The 17,287-nt window shown below is 49.7% G+C and overlaps 1 protein-coding gene across 6 annotated transcripts in view; it reads right to left on the bottom strand.

The window, feature by feature from the left end:
- The window catches only part of adgrg6 (adhesion G protein-coupled receptor G6), a 171,907-nt gene that overhangs the window by 23,173 nt on the left and 131,447 nt on the right, over window positions 1-17,287 (bottom strand). For all 6 annotated transcript variants that reach the window (XM_085979249.1, XM_085979248.1, XM_085979245.1 and 3 more), the window contains one exon: window positions 2,607-2,734. In XM_085979249.1, coding sequence (XP_085835375.1) covers window positions 2,607-2,734 — 128 coding nt within the window. The remainder of the gene's footprint in view (window positions 1-2,606; window positions 2,735-17,287) is intronic.

A 17,287-nucleotide genomic window follows, 5' to 3' on the forward strand; every position in this document is an offset into this window, starting at 1 on the left:
ATGCAAGTTCTTTCTTTCTTTTGTTCTCCCTTGCTGCATCTTCACTGTGGTGAAATCGGGACTCATCGCATCGTCTCCTACTCTAACTCATGCCATCCCACGATCTCAATACCATGGAACTCCTCACCTCCCTCAGTTTCCCTTTCCTCCTTCAATCTACAGGCTTGTGAAACACAAGTTTGGTGTCACCACCACTACAGTCTGATTTATCTTATCTCTTCATACACGTTCCATCCAAGGTGGTGCCCTACACTTAGCCCATCATCTTGGTTTCTCGAAAATAAAACATTGCAATGTACGTTCAAGTGGGCCAGAAATTCGGGTCCCCACGGGTGAGTACGCGCTGGGTACTCACACGTAGGCCCAACGAAAGTGCCGGTTTCGTGCATGCACTGCGCATGCGCGGGAAACCGGAACTTCAATTCCCTTAAAGGAAGGGGTTCACAGGTCGAACGCGTGCGCCGGAGAGGCAGCGCGTACGCCTGGAACTTCCGTTTTTTTTCAGATTTCTCCGGGAGGGTAAGTCTCCAGCAGCTACGCTTTTAAAAAGCAGTCGCAAGGCCTGCTTTTAACAAGGTAAGTGGTGAATTAAGTAAAATTAAAACATTTTTTCCACAGGTTTATTATTTTTAAATAATTTAAAGAAAGGTAAGTTTATTTTTAGCCCCGCTAAAAACTGTAATTAATTTTTCAAAAATTTAAATTATTGTTTAAAATAGTTATTTTATGTAATTTATAGTTATTTTAAAAATGTGATTTATTTTTTTTAAATTTAGTTGAAGTTTTAGTTATGTTTTGGGGCTGAACTCTAATCATAGATTTAACAGGTCTTCCTGTCAAATCTATGAATGGAGATTCCCTGCTCCGATTGGCTCCCCATGGCCCACGTGATCCCAGGGGACGCTTCGAACTAACTGCGCCCCTGGGATACGCAAGCACTGCGCGCCGGCAGTTGGAGCAGGCCCAGGATCGGAATTCCACGGGGGCCCACAGCTCAACGGCCGGCGCGCTAGGTAAGTGCAGGTCGGGGGCTTGCACCCGCAGGAAGCCCCCGACCCGAATTTCTGGGCTACTCTGTGTTCACCTGGCATATCAGTAGTTTGGAGGAGAAGATTAGATCTACAGGACTCTGGAAATAATTTATTTTAAAGGCTCTCTATGTGTTTGCTCATCGATTTACCATTTTATCGACATTGGGCATTTCAGCTTTTGGCAGAAGGTTTAACTAAAGTAAGAATGGCGGCAATAAGTGGACCCAATCATACTTAAAACAAAGGCTCCGGTTCCTGCCTGTGGGTGTCCCGCTCGCAGGCTCAAAAGAGCGGGATAATATGGGGACACGGCAGGAAGAAAGCGGGATCGGAAGGGGAGGGGGGTAAGTGACCCCCGTTATTTTAACTGCCCCCCCCCCAAACCTGGTTTCGGCCAGGTGGGGGCTAGTTAAAAATCGGGGCCTATATCACTGGTAGGACTTATCCCACTCTGGGGAAGTGTATATCTGGAAGGACCTTTTCTGTCTGGCGAGGTACATCCCTGGTTCCAGAGCAAAAACCATCCGGGAGTCGACTCCTGGGCCAGAAGAGGCCCAGAAGGTAAGCTTTAAATTTATTTCTCAGGTTTCCTAGTGAGCTAGGAGGGGCAGGAGTGGCCTTGGGCCTCCCTTGTGGCGGGCTACCACCCCCGTTCTCCCAGCCGCAGTCCCAAGCTTTCGCCCTCCCCCCTCCCACACTAACCGCCGGGTACTCTGTCAACGGGTCCCTGGCTGCGCTCCTGACCGGCTGTCGATCAGGTCAGATTGTCGGGCGGGAGATTGCTGCATGTTATATAAACAAGGCCCAGCTGTTAAATTCGACAGGGCCTCTACTTTTGTGGCCTTTCCAGGTTTTCCCCGTGCATCCCCCCACCTGCCCCCGCCTACCGGCCTCCCCCCGCCCCCATCCTCCCCTCCCTCCCTCCCTCGCACTCTCAGGCTTAGAAAACATTGGCTATTTTTTTATTTAAATGAGCTTTATAAAATGGCATCTGACCAGTGACTTCATGGTAGTGAGAATGGATACCAAACAGGGAAATGTATGAATCTGAGTCCCTGGCTCCACACAACTGAGGTCCTGTTATCTCCTCCTTTGCTGGGTCCAAACCCGTCTGTGTAATTTTTTTTTTTTTTAATTCCTTCCTGGGATGTGGGCGTCGCTGTCAAGGCCGGCATTTATTGCCCATCTCTAATTGCCCTTGAGAAGGTGGTGGTGAGCCGCCTTCTTGAACCACAGAGGGCAGTTAAGAGTCAACCACATTGCTGTGGGTCTGGAGTCACATATAGGCCAGACCGGGTAAGGACGGCAGATTTCCTTCCCTAAAGAACATTCGTGAACCAGATGGGTTTTTACATGGTCACCATTACTGATAGTAGCTTTTTATTCCAGATTTATTTAATTAACTGAATTTAAATTCCCCAGCTGCCGTGGTGGGATTTTGAACTCATGTTTCCGGATCATTAGTCCAGGCCTCTGAGATTACTAGCCTAGTAACATAACCACAGAGCTACCGTTCCCCACTAGTAAACCCAGCAATACAAGCTCTCCTTGCACAAGAGTTAAAAATTCACTCACTCAAAGGCCACGTATGTTAGAAGTGTCGTTGCTGAAAAGATGGCGGAGATACCACATCCTATATGGGTGATGAAGGTCAGGATCCTTGTGTTGAGAGCATCTATTTGTTGTGCAGTCCCTGAAATGTCCTGTAAGGGAAATAAATAAATAAATTATAACCCGAGACTCTTAACAATTGTACGTTATGAGTCTTCTTTCTGTGTATATATAGGATAGTGTGGCGGAGCCACCAAAGGACTCAGATCGTTTGTACATAATTCCTTTAACAACATGTTAGCTACAGTCTGAGTCTGTATCTTTATTTATGCTGTTTAACGGTACAGAGTGCGGTTTCTTTAACAGCGCGGCTAAAACGTGATGACATCACGCCGTTCATCACGTGACTCCCCACTGGCGGGAAAACGTGATGACGTCATGACGTCAGCCACAGGACTGCAGGGGCAGTCCTCGTGGAGCCTCCAGAGAGAGCAGACCTACATTCGATGTTATCCTGCAGTTTCTTGTTAAAGCCTGTTTGTTTCATTAAAGTTCATTTTGTTTGATCGCCTGAGTAGAACTCAGTCTTTTAGTTAGGAACCCACGTTCCTACATTGGTGACCCCGACTTTCGTGAACAGTTTTCGCGGAAGATCTTCAGCATGGACACGAACGCCGTGACTCTGAAACTGCCACAGTTCTGGGAGCAACAACCAGCCGCCTGGTTTATCCAGGCTGAAACCCAGTTCGCCATCAGGAACATCGTCGCGGATCAGACCCGTTATTACTACGTGGTCTCCGCCCTCGATAGCGCAACTGCCTCGCGGATCGTCAGCCTCCTCGGTAGTCCTCCTACTGACAGCAAGTATGATACGATAAAGGCGCGGTTGCTACACGTTTTCGGGCTCTCGAAGTCAGAACGCGCTCGCCGGCTCCTCACGATGCCCGGCCTCGGGGACTCCAAACCGTCCGAGCTCATGAGCCAAATGCTCACGTTCTTGGGTGCCGAACCGGAATGCTTCCTCTTCCGGGAGCTTTTCCTCTGCCAACTGCCGGAGCAGGTGCAGGCTGCCCTAGCCAGATCCGAGATTACAGACAGCGCCGAGCTTGCTGCTGGAGCAGATAAGATTTTCATAGTAACCCAGCAGTGCTGCACGGCCACAAGGCGCCCATCCCCCACAGACGCGGTTCCAGCTCCTCCTGCAGCGGGCTGTGTAGTGTATGTGCCTTTAAGTCAGAACTACTTTTACAGCTCCTGTATACTGTAGTACCGGCAGTGACCACACCAGTATATAAACTTTGCGCATGCCTCTGTACCCCCTGTTTTGAGACTACCCTCCTCCAGTAAAGACCTGTTTATTGTTAATGTACAGCATCCATGTGATTATTTAATAATAGCATATCCACTGAACCACGGATCCAACAGTGGCGACGAGTGTCGATTCGAATCTACCTGCAACATAGAAAAAAAATAGTCGAGGCCAGGAACACGGGCGTCGACCACGAGCAACCGCCCAGCAGTCAGGCAGAGATTGAACTTCGCAGGGGAGGCTGTGGAGAGCCGGGCTTGGTTCCCCAGCCACGATGAGCAGTAAGAGACCGACGACAGGTCCAGCGCAGGCCCTTCCCGAGCAGCGGCGGCTGGAGCCGACCGATGGCGGAGAGAAAGCCGAGCAGCGTCGACGAGGTAAGATGGAGGGTGAAGAGCGCAGGGCGCAGCCGGGGGTTGAACACCGGGCGGCGTCGAGAAAAAGAAAACAAACCGGCGAGAGAGAGGGTAAAGAAACAGCCGGGTTCTAGACTGAGCGGCGTCGAAAAATATAAGAAGAAGAACGCGCAGAGCACAGCCAGGGCTCACGGGCTGAACAGGGTCCGCGGGGCAAAGAAAGGGGAGCGCGGGAGACGCCATTGAGCCGCGGAGAAGTAGGAAGAGCGTGGGAGGTGCCATTTTTAGAAGCCGCAGCGGAGAAGAAGGGCGAGCGCGGGATGGAAGGAAAGCGCGGGAGACGCCATTTTGTGCCAGCGGAGAAGAAGGGGAAGCGCGGGAGGCGCCATTTTTGACAGTGAACTCACACCCAAGGATGCCGAAGAGTGGCAGTATCTCTACATTCGACAATGAAGTTGAAGATTGGGCGATATATGTGGAACGTATTGAGGTGTACTGCAGAGCGAATGAAGTGCCAGATGCTAATAAAGCACTGGTTCTGTTAAATTCCATGGGTGCAAAAACTTATGGGTTACTATGAAATCTAATAACCCCAGAGAAGCCGGTAAACAAGAATTTTGAAAGCATAGTAGAAATCCTACAGGACCACTTAAACCCCACACCGCTGCTGATAGCAGAACGATTTAAGTTCCATAAAAGGAACCAACACAAAGACGAAAGCAATGCTGAGTACCTAACGGAACTGCGCAAGCTATCGAAACACTGCCAGTTTGGAGCGGGACTAGCAGATACGTTAAGGGACAAGTTTGTGTGTGGGCTACAAAGTGAAGGAACCCAGAAACGGCTTCTATCAGAAAAGGACCTTACGCTGGACAAAGCTTTCAGCATGGCAATATCACACGAAGCAGCCGCAAGGGGCGCTGCAGAGATACAACGGAGACCGCAAGAATATGGCACCAATGAAATGTCCTATGGAACAGGGAAGTGCTATCGCTGCGGCAGAACAACACATGACCAGAAAGATTGTTGGTTCAAGGACCAAGTGTGCAGACAGTGTGGGAAAGCAGGACACATAGCAAGAGTCTGCAGGTCTGGGAAGAAAACCAACAGTAAGAAATCTCCACAGGAGAAGTACAAAAAGGTACACCAGGTGATGGACAGTGGTTCAGACGAACAGAAAAGTGACACAGACTCCGGAAGCAAGCAGCTGGGTTGTCTGAAACTACATAAGGTAACAGAAAGGGAGGATCACCAGACTATCTGGGTTACACTCAAGATAGACGGAGTCCAAGTGAAAATGGAATTGGACACAGGGTCAGCTCTAACAGTCATAAATCAAAGAGACTACAAGCGGCTATTTTCACACATACCCTTGAAAGCTACAGAGATTGTCTTGAAGATGTATACGGGGCAAAAAGTCTACCCCAAAGGAAAAATAAGGGTGAAAGTGACATATAAAGGCCAGGAAATACCTAAAATGGATATATATGTATTGCCAAATGGAGGACCACCACTGCTAGGACGTGAATGGATCCGGAAGATACAATTAGATTGGCATTCCATACAGGCACTGAAGGTTGAGGCCAAAAAGGATGACGACGTCACACCTGGACGACTGTCAAAAATGCTAACTGACGCAAAAGAAGTGTTCCAGGAGGGACTAGGAACACTAAAAGGAATAACAGCAACGATTAAAATAGAGGAAAATGCAAGTCCAAAGTTTCTGAAGGCCAGACCAGTGCCTTATGCAATCAGACCAGCTGTTGAAGCAGAGCTGGAAGTGTTGGAACGTTCAGGAGTACTGTCCAAAGTGGACTGGAGCGAGTGGGCTACACCCATCGTTCCTGTAATGAAGAGGTCGTTGAGTAATATGCCTGGGGAACCAAAGAAGGTCCGCATCTGTGGGGATTTTAAGGTGACAGTGAACCCAGTCCTTCACACGGTGCAATATCCGCTTCCACGAATTGAGGATACTTTTGCCTCGCTATCTGGAGGTAAACGCCTCACCAAAATTGATCTAGCCCAGGCGTACTTGCAAATGGAGGTAGAAGAAGCTTCGAAACATTACCTTACGATCAACACTCATAAAGGTCTCTATCAATACAACCGGCTGGTGTTTGGAGTAGCCTCGGCTCCGGCTATCTGGCAAAGGGCGATGGATCAGGTCCTGCAAGGGATTCCAGGGACCCAGTGTTATTTGGACGACATCTTGGTCACGGGCGAAAATGATGGTGATCACCTCGCCAACTTGGAGAAGGTGCTCACCAGATTAAAGGAGTATGGGCTACGAGCTAATCGCCACAAGTGCGAGTTTTTCCAGAAACAGATCTCGTATTGTGGCCACGTCATCGATGAAGAGGGGTTACATAAGTTCCCTGACAAGATTGAGACAGTAGTCAAGGCTCCAGCACTGGAAAATGTGTCACAACTGAGGTCGTTCCTCGGGCTGGTAAACTACTACCACAAGTTCTTACCAAATTTGTCTACGGTATTACACCCACTGAACACCCTACTGCAAACAGGGGTACCATGGAAGTGGGATGACGAACGTAGACAAGCTTTCCAGAAGTGTAAAGAATTGATCACATCAAAAGAGGTGTTGGCCCATTTCAACCCAGCACTACCAATTCGTTTGGCATGTGATGCGTCACCCTATGGTATTGGAGCGGTGCTGTCGCACAAATTCCCGGACGGGTTGGAGAGGCCAGTAGCCTTTGCGTCTCGGTCACTAACCTCAACCGAGCGCAACTACGCCCAGATTGACAGGGAGGCCCTCAGCCTAGTATGGGGAGTAAAAAAATTCAACCACTATCTGCATGGGCAGAAGTTCACCTTGCTGACTGACCACCAACCACTTGTCTCCATCTTTAATCCTAAGGGCGGCGTTCCAGTGATGGCTGCACAGCGGTTACAAAGATGGTCCCTGTTTCTAGGGGCGAATCAATATGAAATACAATATAAAGGCACGAAACAGCATGGGAACGCTGATGGGCTATTGCGCCTGCCACTGCCTACTGTGGAGGAAGCACCAGCAGTGGACCCTATCGAGATATTTTATTCGTCAGTAATTGAACGATTGCCAGTAACAAACGCGGATATAGAGGAGACCCACAATGATCCGACGCTGTCGCGGGTATATGAATTGACGGTGAGGGGATGGCCAACACATGGCGACTCACTGTTGCCAGCATTCTCATCCAGAAGAGAACAGCTGTCAGTATGCCAGGGGACAGTGATGTGTGGATCCAGAGTGGTGATTCCACCCAAGTTAAGGGAGAGAGTGCTAAATGAGCTACATGAAGGTCATCTGGGGGGAGTGAAAATGAAAAGCCTTGCTAGGGCTTATGTGTGGTGGCCGGGAATCGATCAACAAATCGAAGACCTAACTAAGAGCTGCTTAGGATGCCAGACGGTCCAAAATGCACCACCACATGCCCCTCTACACCCATGGGAGTGGCCCTCCTCTCCATGGCAACGGGTGCATATTGATTTCGCTGGTCCATTCATGGACTCAATGTTCTTAATAGCAGTGGATGCTCATTCAAAGTGGACTGAGGTGATAAAAATGTCTTCAACCACTACAGAGAAAACGATTACAGTCCTACGGACCATATTTGCCAGAAACGGTTTGCCAGAGCAGATTTGCTTTGATAATGGACCACAGTTTGTGTCTGATGAGTTCCAAAAATTTATGAGAAGGAATGGGGTAAGGCATTACACATCCGCCCCGTATCATCCAGCCACAAATGGATTGGCTGAGAGGTTCGTACAAACCTTTAAGAAGGCGATAAAGGCCATGTGCGACGATGAAATTCCACTACAGCATAAGATGGACAATTTCTTATTAGCCTACCGAAACGCGACACATGCAGTTACCAACCAGACCCCGGCCATGATGTTCTTTAACCGAAGGTTGAGATCTCGTCTGGACTTGCTCAGACCAAATGTGCGAAGAAATGTTGAGGACAAACAATTCCAGCACATCAATGAGAAGCCAACAAGGAGCTTCAATGTAGGGCAACCAGTCTTGGCCCGTGACTATCGAACAGAGAAATGGCAACCCAGAACGATATGTACAAGGCAGGGGCCATTAATGTACACAGTGGATGTCAGGGAGAACATTGTGAGACGCCACGTCGATCAGATCTTAGCGTCACAGGAACGTGTCAACCCCATGTCTCGAGTACCTGGGGATGAACCTGACATACCGGTAGCATCTACTTCAGACCCAGTAGCAGTGGAACCCGATGAACTACCCGATGAAAAGGGGTCAGAATCGCCTCTGCACCAAGAACAAGAACCTCCGGAAAGGCGCTATCCCGAAAGGGTCAGGAAGCCGCCCCAAAGACTGAATCTATAAACGGACTTTTGTTGTTTAATGTACATGTTGAAATGTTAATTGTTATTTGAATATTAGGGGTACTACTAATCTAAAAGGGGAGGAATTGTAGTGTATGTGCCTTTAAGTCAGAACTACTTTTACAGCTCCTGTATACTGTAGTACCGGCAGTGACCACACCAGTATATAAGCTTTGCGCATGCCTCTGTACCCCCTGTTTTGAAACTACCCTCCTCCAGTAAAGACCTGTTTATTGTTAATGTACAGCATCTGTGTGATTATTTAATAATAACATATCCACTGAACCACGGATCCAACAGGCTGGTGCTCCTACCACGCCCGTTTTGGCGCGGAAGCACGACGCTGCCGCTCTCCCTGCAGTTTTTCGCCCCAAAAAAACCAAAGCTCCTGCAGCGTTCCTGGCGAAGGAGGACCGGGTCTAACGGGCGCTCCGCGGTTGCGATGGCCGTCGGATCTACGGGGAAACTTCTTTACATCATCGATTCTCTATCGGGTCGACGTTTCCTTTGTGACACCGGGGCGCAGTGTAGCATTCTACCTGCGTCGAATCTCGATGTGCAAGCTGGGAACCACGGTTTTTCCCTCGTGGCGGCTAATGGCGCAGCAATTCGAACTTCCCGAAAGCGGCGGGTCCAAGTCTGTTTCGGCGGTCAGCGCTTCTATTGGGAATTCGTCACGGCCATAGTCTCGCAGGCCATCCTAGGGGCAGATTTTGTGTGTGCCAACGGCCTCCTCGTCGATGTCCGGCACCGCCGGTTGATCAACGTGGCCACCTTCCACTCGATTCCGTGCTACCACGGTACCACTGTGGCGCGCTCTATCGCCTGTGCTTTCCCCTCTCTGGATGACTTCACTCGGCTCCTCGGAGAGTTTCCGGAGCTGACAAGGCCCACTTTCTCCTCCTCGGCCACGAAGCATGGTGTTGAACATCATATCACCACTACTGGCTCCCCGGTTTATGCACGGGCTAGAAGGCTCGAACCCGGCAAGCTCGCGGCTGCGAAAGCGGAGTTCGACACGATGGAGCGGCTTGGGATTATTCGCTGGTCGAATAGTCCCTGGTCTTCGCCTCTCCACATTGTTCCAAAACCTGGCGGCGGCTGGCGGCCATGCGGTGACTACTGACGCCTGAATGACGCCACTACTCCTGATCAGTACCCGATCCCGCATATTCAGGATTTCTCGGCCCATTTGGCAGGAAATTCTATCTTTTCTAAAGTCGACCTCGTTCGGGGGTATCACTAGGTTCCCGTGCACCCGCAAGATGTCCCGAAAACCGCAGTCATCACCCCTTTCGGCCTCTTTAAGTTCCTGTGGATGCCGTTTGGCTTGAAGAATGCGGCACAGGCTTTCCAGCGCTTAATGGACTCCGTGCCCTAAACTTCATCTTCGTCTACCTTGACGACATTCTCATCGCCAGCGCTAGCAAGGAAGAGCACATCTCCCATTTGCGTACCCTCTTTACACGCCTCAGCCAGCACGGTTTAATCATCAACCCGGCCAAGTGCCAGTTCGGCCTGCAGCGGATCGATTTCTTGGGACACCGCATAACATCAGACGGCGCCGTCCCCTTACTGACGAAGGTGGAAGCTGTTACCTCTTTCCCACGCCCGCCAACCATCAAGGCCCTACAAGAGTTCCTGTGGATGGTCAACTTCTATCACCGATTCGTCCTAAGGCAGCTCAGCTAATGCAACCCTTGTACGGGGCCCTCAAGGGCAAGTCCGGTAAGGATCCAATCAGCTGGACGGCCGAGATGGACCAGGTGCTCGTCAACACCAAGAGCGCTTTGGCCAACGCAACCATGCTGGCGCACCCACTTCCAGGTGCCACCATCGCCCTTACCACAGACGCGTCAGACTACGCCATCGGCGCAGTGCAGGAGCAGTGGGTGAACGGCACGTGGCAACCGCTGGCATTTTTCAGCCATCAACTACGGAAAAATGAAAAAAAATACAGCACCTTCGATCGGGAGTTACTGGCCCTTTTCCTAGCCATTCGCCATTTCCGGTTCTTATTGGAAGGGCGTCCCTTCACGGCTTTTGTCGACAACAAGCCTCTAACGTTCGCCATGGCCAAGACCACCGAACCGTGGTCCGCTTGTCAACAACGTCACCTGACGTTTATTTCTGAATTTACCACGGACATTCAACATGTGTCTGGTAAGGACAACCTGGTGGCAGATTGCCTCTCCCGTGCGACGGTCCATGCGGTTCACCTGGGGATCGACTACGCCCTCATGGCTGCGGATCAGGCCTCGGACCCAAAGGTCCAATCATACAGAACCGTCCCCTCTAGTTTCCAAGCGACCAACGTCAGTTTCCAGGCGCAGACGCCACGCTCCTTTGCGACGTCTCCATGGGCGTTCCCCGACCTATCGTGCCAGTTGCATGGCGCAGGAAGGTGTTTGATGCCATACACGGGTTGTCGCACCCTGGTATGAAGGCTTCACACCGGCTAATGTCGGCGAAGTTCGTCTGGAAGGGTATGCACCTTGATGTCCATGACTGGGCCAACACCTGCGTAATCTGCCAGAAGGCCAAGGTCCAGCGTCATGTTAAAGCTCCAGTGGCTACGTTCGCTGTTCCGGAGTGTCGTTTCGACCACGTGCATGTGGACCTTGTGGGACCACTTCACTTTCTCATGGTTAGGCGCATCTCCTCACCATGGTGGACCGCACCACTAGGTGGCCAGAGGCAATTCCTTTGGTTTCCACCACTTCGGCAGACGTCGCTAGAGCTTTCATCTCCTGTTGGGTTGCCTGTTTCGGGGTACCGGCGGACATCTCTTTCGACCGTAGGCCACAATTTTCCTCGGAGCTCTGGAACGCTGTAGCTCAGGGGCTCGGCGCCAAACTTCATTGCACCACCGCCTATCATCCACAGGCGAACGGCCTTTGCGAGCGATTCCACAGGTTGCTTAAAGCCGCCCTTCGGGCCAGTCTTCAAGGTGCAGGATGGGTGGACAGACTTCCATGGGTCCTTTTGGGTCTTCGTATGGCGCCCAAAGAAGACCTGCAATCGTCCTCAGCCGAACTCGTTTATGGCCAGCCTCTCCGAGTACCAGGGGATTTCCTCCCTTCTCCCACAGAGCCATGGTCCGCCTCCCAGCAACTCATCAGCCACCAGGAAGCGGCCAGATGCTTCGCCCCGGTGCCTACATCAAATCACAGCTTACAGAACTCCCACGTGCCAGCGGAGCTGAAGAATGCTGAGTATGTATTTATCCGCCACGACGCTCACCGGGATCCGCTCAAGCCCCCTTACACTGGTCCTTTCCGCGTCATCGAATCAGGAGACAAATCCTTTTCGGTCGACATCGGAGGAAAACCGGATCACATTTCGGTGGACCGATTGAAGCCGGCTCACCTGGACCTGGACCGCCCAGTCGTCGTCGCTCAACCGCCGAAACGTGGCCGACCGCCCGCAGCCGCTGTGCCAGATCAACCACAGCCGCCCACCAACTCGACCACACTCGCCGTGCCAGCTCAACCACAACCACCCGCCAGCTCGACCACCGTCCATCAGGTTCCTCTGCAGGGTTACCGAAGTCGCTCGGACAGACCTGTCAGGCCTCCTCGACGTCTCACTTTTGCTGTTAAAGACAATTCTGGGGGGGCGCATGTGGCGGAGCCACCAAAGGACTCAGATCGTTTGTACATAATTCCTTTAACAACATGTTAGCTACAGTCTGAGTCTGTATCTTGATTTATGCTGTTTAACTGTACAGAGTGTGGTTGCTTTAACAGCGTGGCTAAAACGTGATGACGTCACGCTGTTCATCACGTGATCCCCTACTGGCGGGAAAATGTGATGACGTCATGACGTCAGCCACAGGGCTGCAGGGGCAGTCCTCGAGGAGCCTCCAGAGAGAGCAGACCTACATTCGATGTTATCCTGCAGTTTCTTGTTAAAGCCTGTTTGTTTCATTAAAGTTCATTTTGTTTGATCGCCTGAGTAGAACTCAGTCTTTTAGTTAGGAACCCACGTTCCTACAATAGCATGTAGGGTCTGCGTTGAGGGCTTTAGGCAGGAGTGATATTTGACCAGTGAACAAGCATCATGCAAGTGTGCAGATATTTTACAGTCACCAAACACGTACGCAATGCGTTCATTATTTTCACAACTTTCCTTTATTCTTGGCATGTGGCCAGACCACAATTGATGCTCACCTCTCGTTGTCCCTGAGAAAGTGCCGGTGGCTTCTTTCTGGTGATTAATTTGACAACTATAGGAATGGGAGGAGGCCATTCAGCCCCTCGAGCCTGTTCTGCCATTCAATTAGATCGCGCAAGGTGCTGTCAAAAGTACACCTAGCCCAATTTACTTGGACCGCTGTGAAGTTGGATAATGCAGCTCATCAACATACAATGCGAAGTATTAGTTGGCTCATTGGGAGAATACCCACCTCAGATTCGGAAGGTGTAAGGGTTTGAATCCCGCTCCAGACATTCCGGGCGAGTGGAGCTCTGGCTCGGAATTCTGATTGGCATTCAGCAACAACAACTTGTGTTTATATAGCGCCTTTAATGTAGTAAAACGTCCCAAGGTGCTGCACAGGAGTATTTTAAGACAAAAAATTTGACTCCGATCCACATAAGGATAAACTAGGGCAGGTGACCAAATCAAAGAGGTAGGTTTTAAGGAGCTTCTTAAAGGAGAGGCGGAGAGGTTTAGGGAGGGAATTCCAGAGCTTAGGGTCTCAGCAGCTGAAGGCACGGCCGCCAATGGTGGAGTGATTAAAATTGGGGATGGTCAAGAGGCCAGAATTGGAGGAGCGCAGATATCTCGGAGGGTTGTGGGGCTGGAGGAGATTACAGAAATAGGGAGGGGCGAGGCCATGGAGGGATTTGAAAACAAGGATGAGAATTTTAAAATTGCTTAACCGGGAGCCAATGTACGTCAGAGAGCACAGGGGTGATGGGTGAACGGGACTTGGTGCGAGTTAGGACACGGGCAGCAGAGTTTTGGATGACCTCCAGTTTACGGAGGGCAGAACGTGGGAGGCCGGTCAGGAGTGTGTTGGAATAGTCAAGTCTGGAGGTGACAGAGGCAAGGATGAGGGCTTCAGCAGCAGATGAGCTGAGGAGTCGGACGATGTTCCAGAGGTGGAAATAGGTGGTCTTAGTCACCCCACAGATATATGGTCGGAAGCTCATCTCGGTGTCAAATGTGACACAAAGGTTTCGAACAGTGTGGTTCAGCCTCAGACCGTTGTCAGGGAGAAAGATGGTGTCGGTGGCTAGTGAATGGAGTATGTGGGATATTCGCGTCCGGTGGGTGTGGGTTCCCCCCCGACAACCCCACCCCCACCTCACCGTATGGGGTTGTGGGAGTCCATAAAACCCTCCTGCCATATAGGACTAAACCCCTCACCCCATCGGCTGTGATAGTGATGGTTATAGCTACAGAAGGAGTCAGACTGCTAATCAGCCTGCAAATAAGAACATAAGAACATAAGAATTAGGAGCAGGAGTAGGCCACACGTGCCCCTCGAGCCTGCTCCTCCATTCAATAAGATCATGACTGATTTTCGATCTCAACTCCACTTTCCCGCCCTATCCCCATATCCCTTGATTTCCCTCGAGTCCAAAAATCTCTCTATCTGAGCCTTGAATATACTCAACAACTCAGCCTCCACAGCCCTCTGGGGTAGAGAATTCCAAAGATTCACAACCCTCTGAGAGAAGAAATTCCTCCTCATCTCAGTCTTAAATGGTCGACCCCTTATCCTGAGACTATGCCCCCTAGTTCTAGACTCTCCAGCCAGGGGAAACAGCCTCTCAGCATCTACCCTGTCAATCCCCCTCAGAACCTCTCATTCTTCTGAACTCGAGAGTATAGGCCCACTCTACTCAATCTCTCATCATAGGAAAACCCGCTGATCCCAGGGATCAATCTAGTGAACCTTCGTTGCACCACCTCTAAGGCATAAGGAGACCAAAACTGTGCACAGTACTCCAGGTGTGGTCTCACCAAGGCCCTGTACAATTGTAGCAAGACTTCCTTACTCTTATACTCCAACCCCCTTGCAATAAAGGCCAACATGCCATTTGCCTTCCTTATTGCTTGCTGTACCTGCACGCTAACTCTGTGTTTCCTGTATGAGGACACACAAATCTCTCTGAACACCAACATTTAATCGTTTCTCACCATTTAAAAAATATTCTGTTTTTCTATTCTTCCTAGCAAAGTGAATCACCTCACATTTCCCCACATTTTACTCCATCTGCCACCTTAATGTTCATTCACTTAACCTGTCCATATCCCTTTGCAGGCTCTTTGTGTCCTCCTCACAGCAAACTTGGATACATTGCACTCAGTCCCTTCATCGAATTCATTAATGTAGCCAAGTGGGAAAATGCAGTGAATATTTAAGTCCACTAGATGACGCGGTTCATTTTCCCCTTTAGTAATTTGAACAAGGAGAAAAGGGTTATGGGTAGGACCATGCGATGCCAAAGGAACCTCCCCTTTCTTCACAGCTTCCATTTTCTACATCCAGCGTGAGAGATTTGCTCTGAGAGAGCTGGGGTGAATATGACTTTTGAAATGAACTTATTCTGTGTAAAGTACAACTAAAACAGTATTTAGTGCAGCCCAGACATAGTTTTAAAGTGATATTGTTTCCCAAATCACTCGATACCACGGGGATGCTTGCAGATTGTCCCACCATGTGCTGGTGTTAACACTTGCTAAAATTGTTGTTGAGCCATTGGGGGCTACGTTGCGAACGAGTTTAATATTCTGTGTTTTCTTGTAAGATGTAACAAGTGATAACGGGACATAAGAATGTATTTTTGTTTTTGGTTTTGTTTTGTATAATGAGTGTTAGCTAACTAACTAACTGCACCTGTGGTTTGCCTCATGTTCTGTTCTACAGCAAGCCACTGCCGTATTTTATCGACTGTGTTTTCTTGTATTTGCCGTATTTCCGTCTTTTCCGTATTTTATACAATTAAATGTGGTTTTATGTATTTACAACTACATCCTAAGCCGAGAACCCAAGTTATTAATTCAGAATAAAAAACCCCAGAAAAAAGAAAGTTCTGTGTCCTGTGCTGCTCCATTTCGCCAGGCTACACATATATAGATTGTAAATAACTGAGACCCAAGCACTGATCCTTGCGGCACTCCACTAGTTACAGCCTGTCAACTGGCTTGTTTTCTGTCTGTTAACCAATGCTCTATCCATACTTCTATATTACCCCAACCCCATGAGCTCTCGTCTTGCGTAACAACCTTTTATGTGGCACCTTATCAAATGCCTTTTGGAAATCCAAATAAACAACATTTACTGGTTCCCCTTTATCGACCTTCTGTTCTTCCCCAAGGGAAGAGTTTGAAAATATGAAAAGCAATACAGTGAAATGGCATTTACGTTTGAATGAAGACATTAATTTATTGTACACAAAATGGCGTAGTTTGGTAAATGTGCTGCCCTGTGTGGAATTGGGCCCCACAGGCCTTGGACAGCGCCAGATCCCCAAACTGTGCTGAGTCAACTGGCCTCGTCCAGGGCACAGGGAGTGGCAGCAGGATTAGCCTCAGAACTACTAGGTTTGGTTAGGGAACAGATCAATCAGGGTTACTTCTTTTGATTTTTGTTTTTATTTATTCGTTCATGGGATGTGGGCATCGCTGGCAAGGCCAGCATTTATTACCCATCCCTAATTGCCCTTGAGAAGGTGGTGGTGCGCCGCCTTCTTGAACCGCTGCAGTCTGTGTGGTGAAGGTACTCCCACAGTGCTGTTAGGGAGGGAGTTCCAGGATTTTGACTCAGCGACGATGAAGGATCGGCGATATGTTTCCAAGTCAGGATGGTGTGTGACTTGGAGGGGAACTTGGAGGTGGTGGTGTTCTCAGGCACCTGCTGCCCTTGTCCTTTTAGGCAGTATTCAGTGAGGTGAGTGAGTGAGGTGAGTGAGGTGAGTGAGGTGAGTGAGGTGAGTGAGGTGAGTGAGGTGAGTGAGTGAGTGAGTGAGTGAGTGAGTGAGTGAGTGAGTGAGTGAGTGAGTGAGTGTGAGTGAGTGAGTGAGTGAGTGAGTGTGTGTGTGTGTGCACGCGTATGAATGCGAGGATGAGATTGGGCTCAGTTGCGATGCCCAACACAGTTGAATAGCTTTCTGACACTGTCCAGGCTCACTAATGGACAATGGCCAGTTGGGCAAGATGCCAGAGTGCTGGTGGGGAACCTTTGGAAAGAAATCCAGCATGACTCTGCAACTACGAGAGAGGTGGGAAGTAGAGAAGAGTGGTGAGGGACAAAATGGCTGAGAAAAGATTATACAAGTTTGACAGTCATTAATTGTGGTTGGCGAGTGTCTTATGCTTTCAAGTTAAGCTTCGGAAAGCAACTCAGGAGTCGGCCATACGGCCCCTCGAGCCTGCTCCGCCATTCAGTAAGATCATGGCTGATCTTTGACCTCAACTCCACTTTCCCGCCCGATCACCGTATCCCTTGATTCCCCGAGAGTCCAAAAATCTGTCTATCTCAGCCTTGAATATACTCAACGATTGAGCATCCACAGCCCTTTGGGGTGGATTAGATGGAAATTCAAACCAACCAGACACGTTGCAAAGAAACTGTAGTTTCAGTAAGTCTGTCGGACTGAAAATCAACTCAGCTTGTGACCTCCCAATTACCAAGCCAAAGAATTATAAATCAGAAGACCATTCAG

The sequence above is a fragment of the Somniosus microcephalus genome, chromosome 3, assembly GCF_052327205.1.
Source record: "Somniosus microcephalus isolate GS21.2 chromosome 3, FLI_Smic_1.0, whole genome shotgun sequence".
Lineage (NCBI taxonomy): Eukaryota > Metazoa > Chordata > Chondrichthyes > Squaliformes > Somniosidae > Somniosus > Somniosus microcephalus.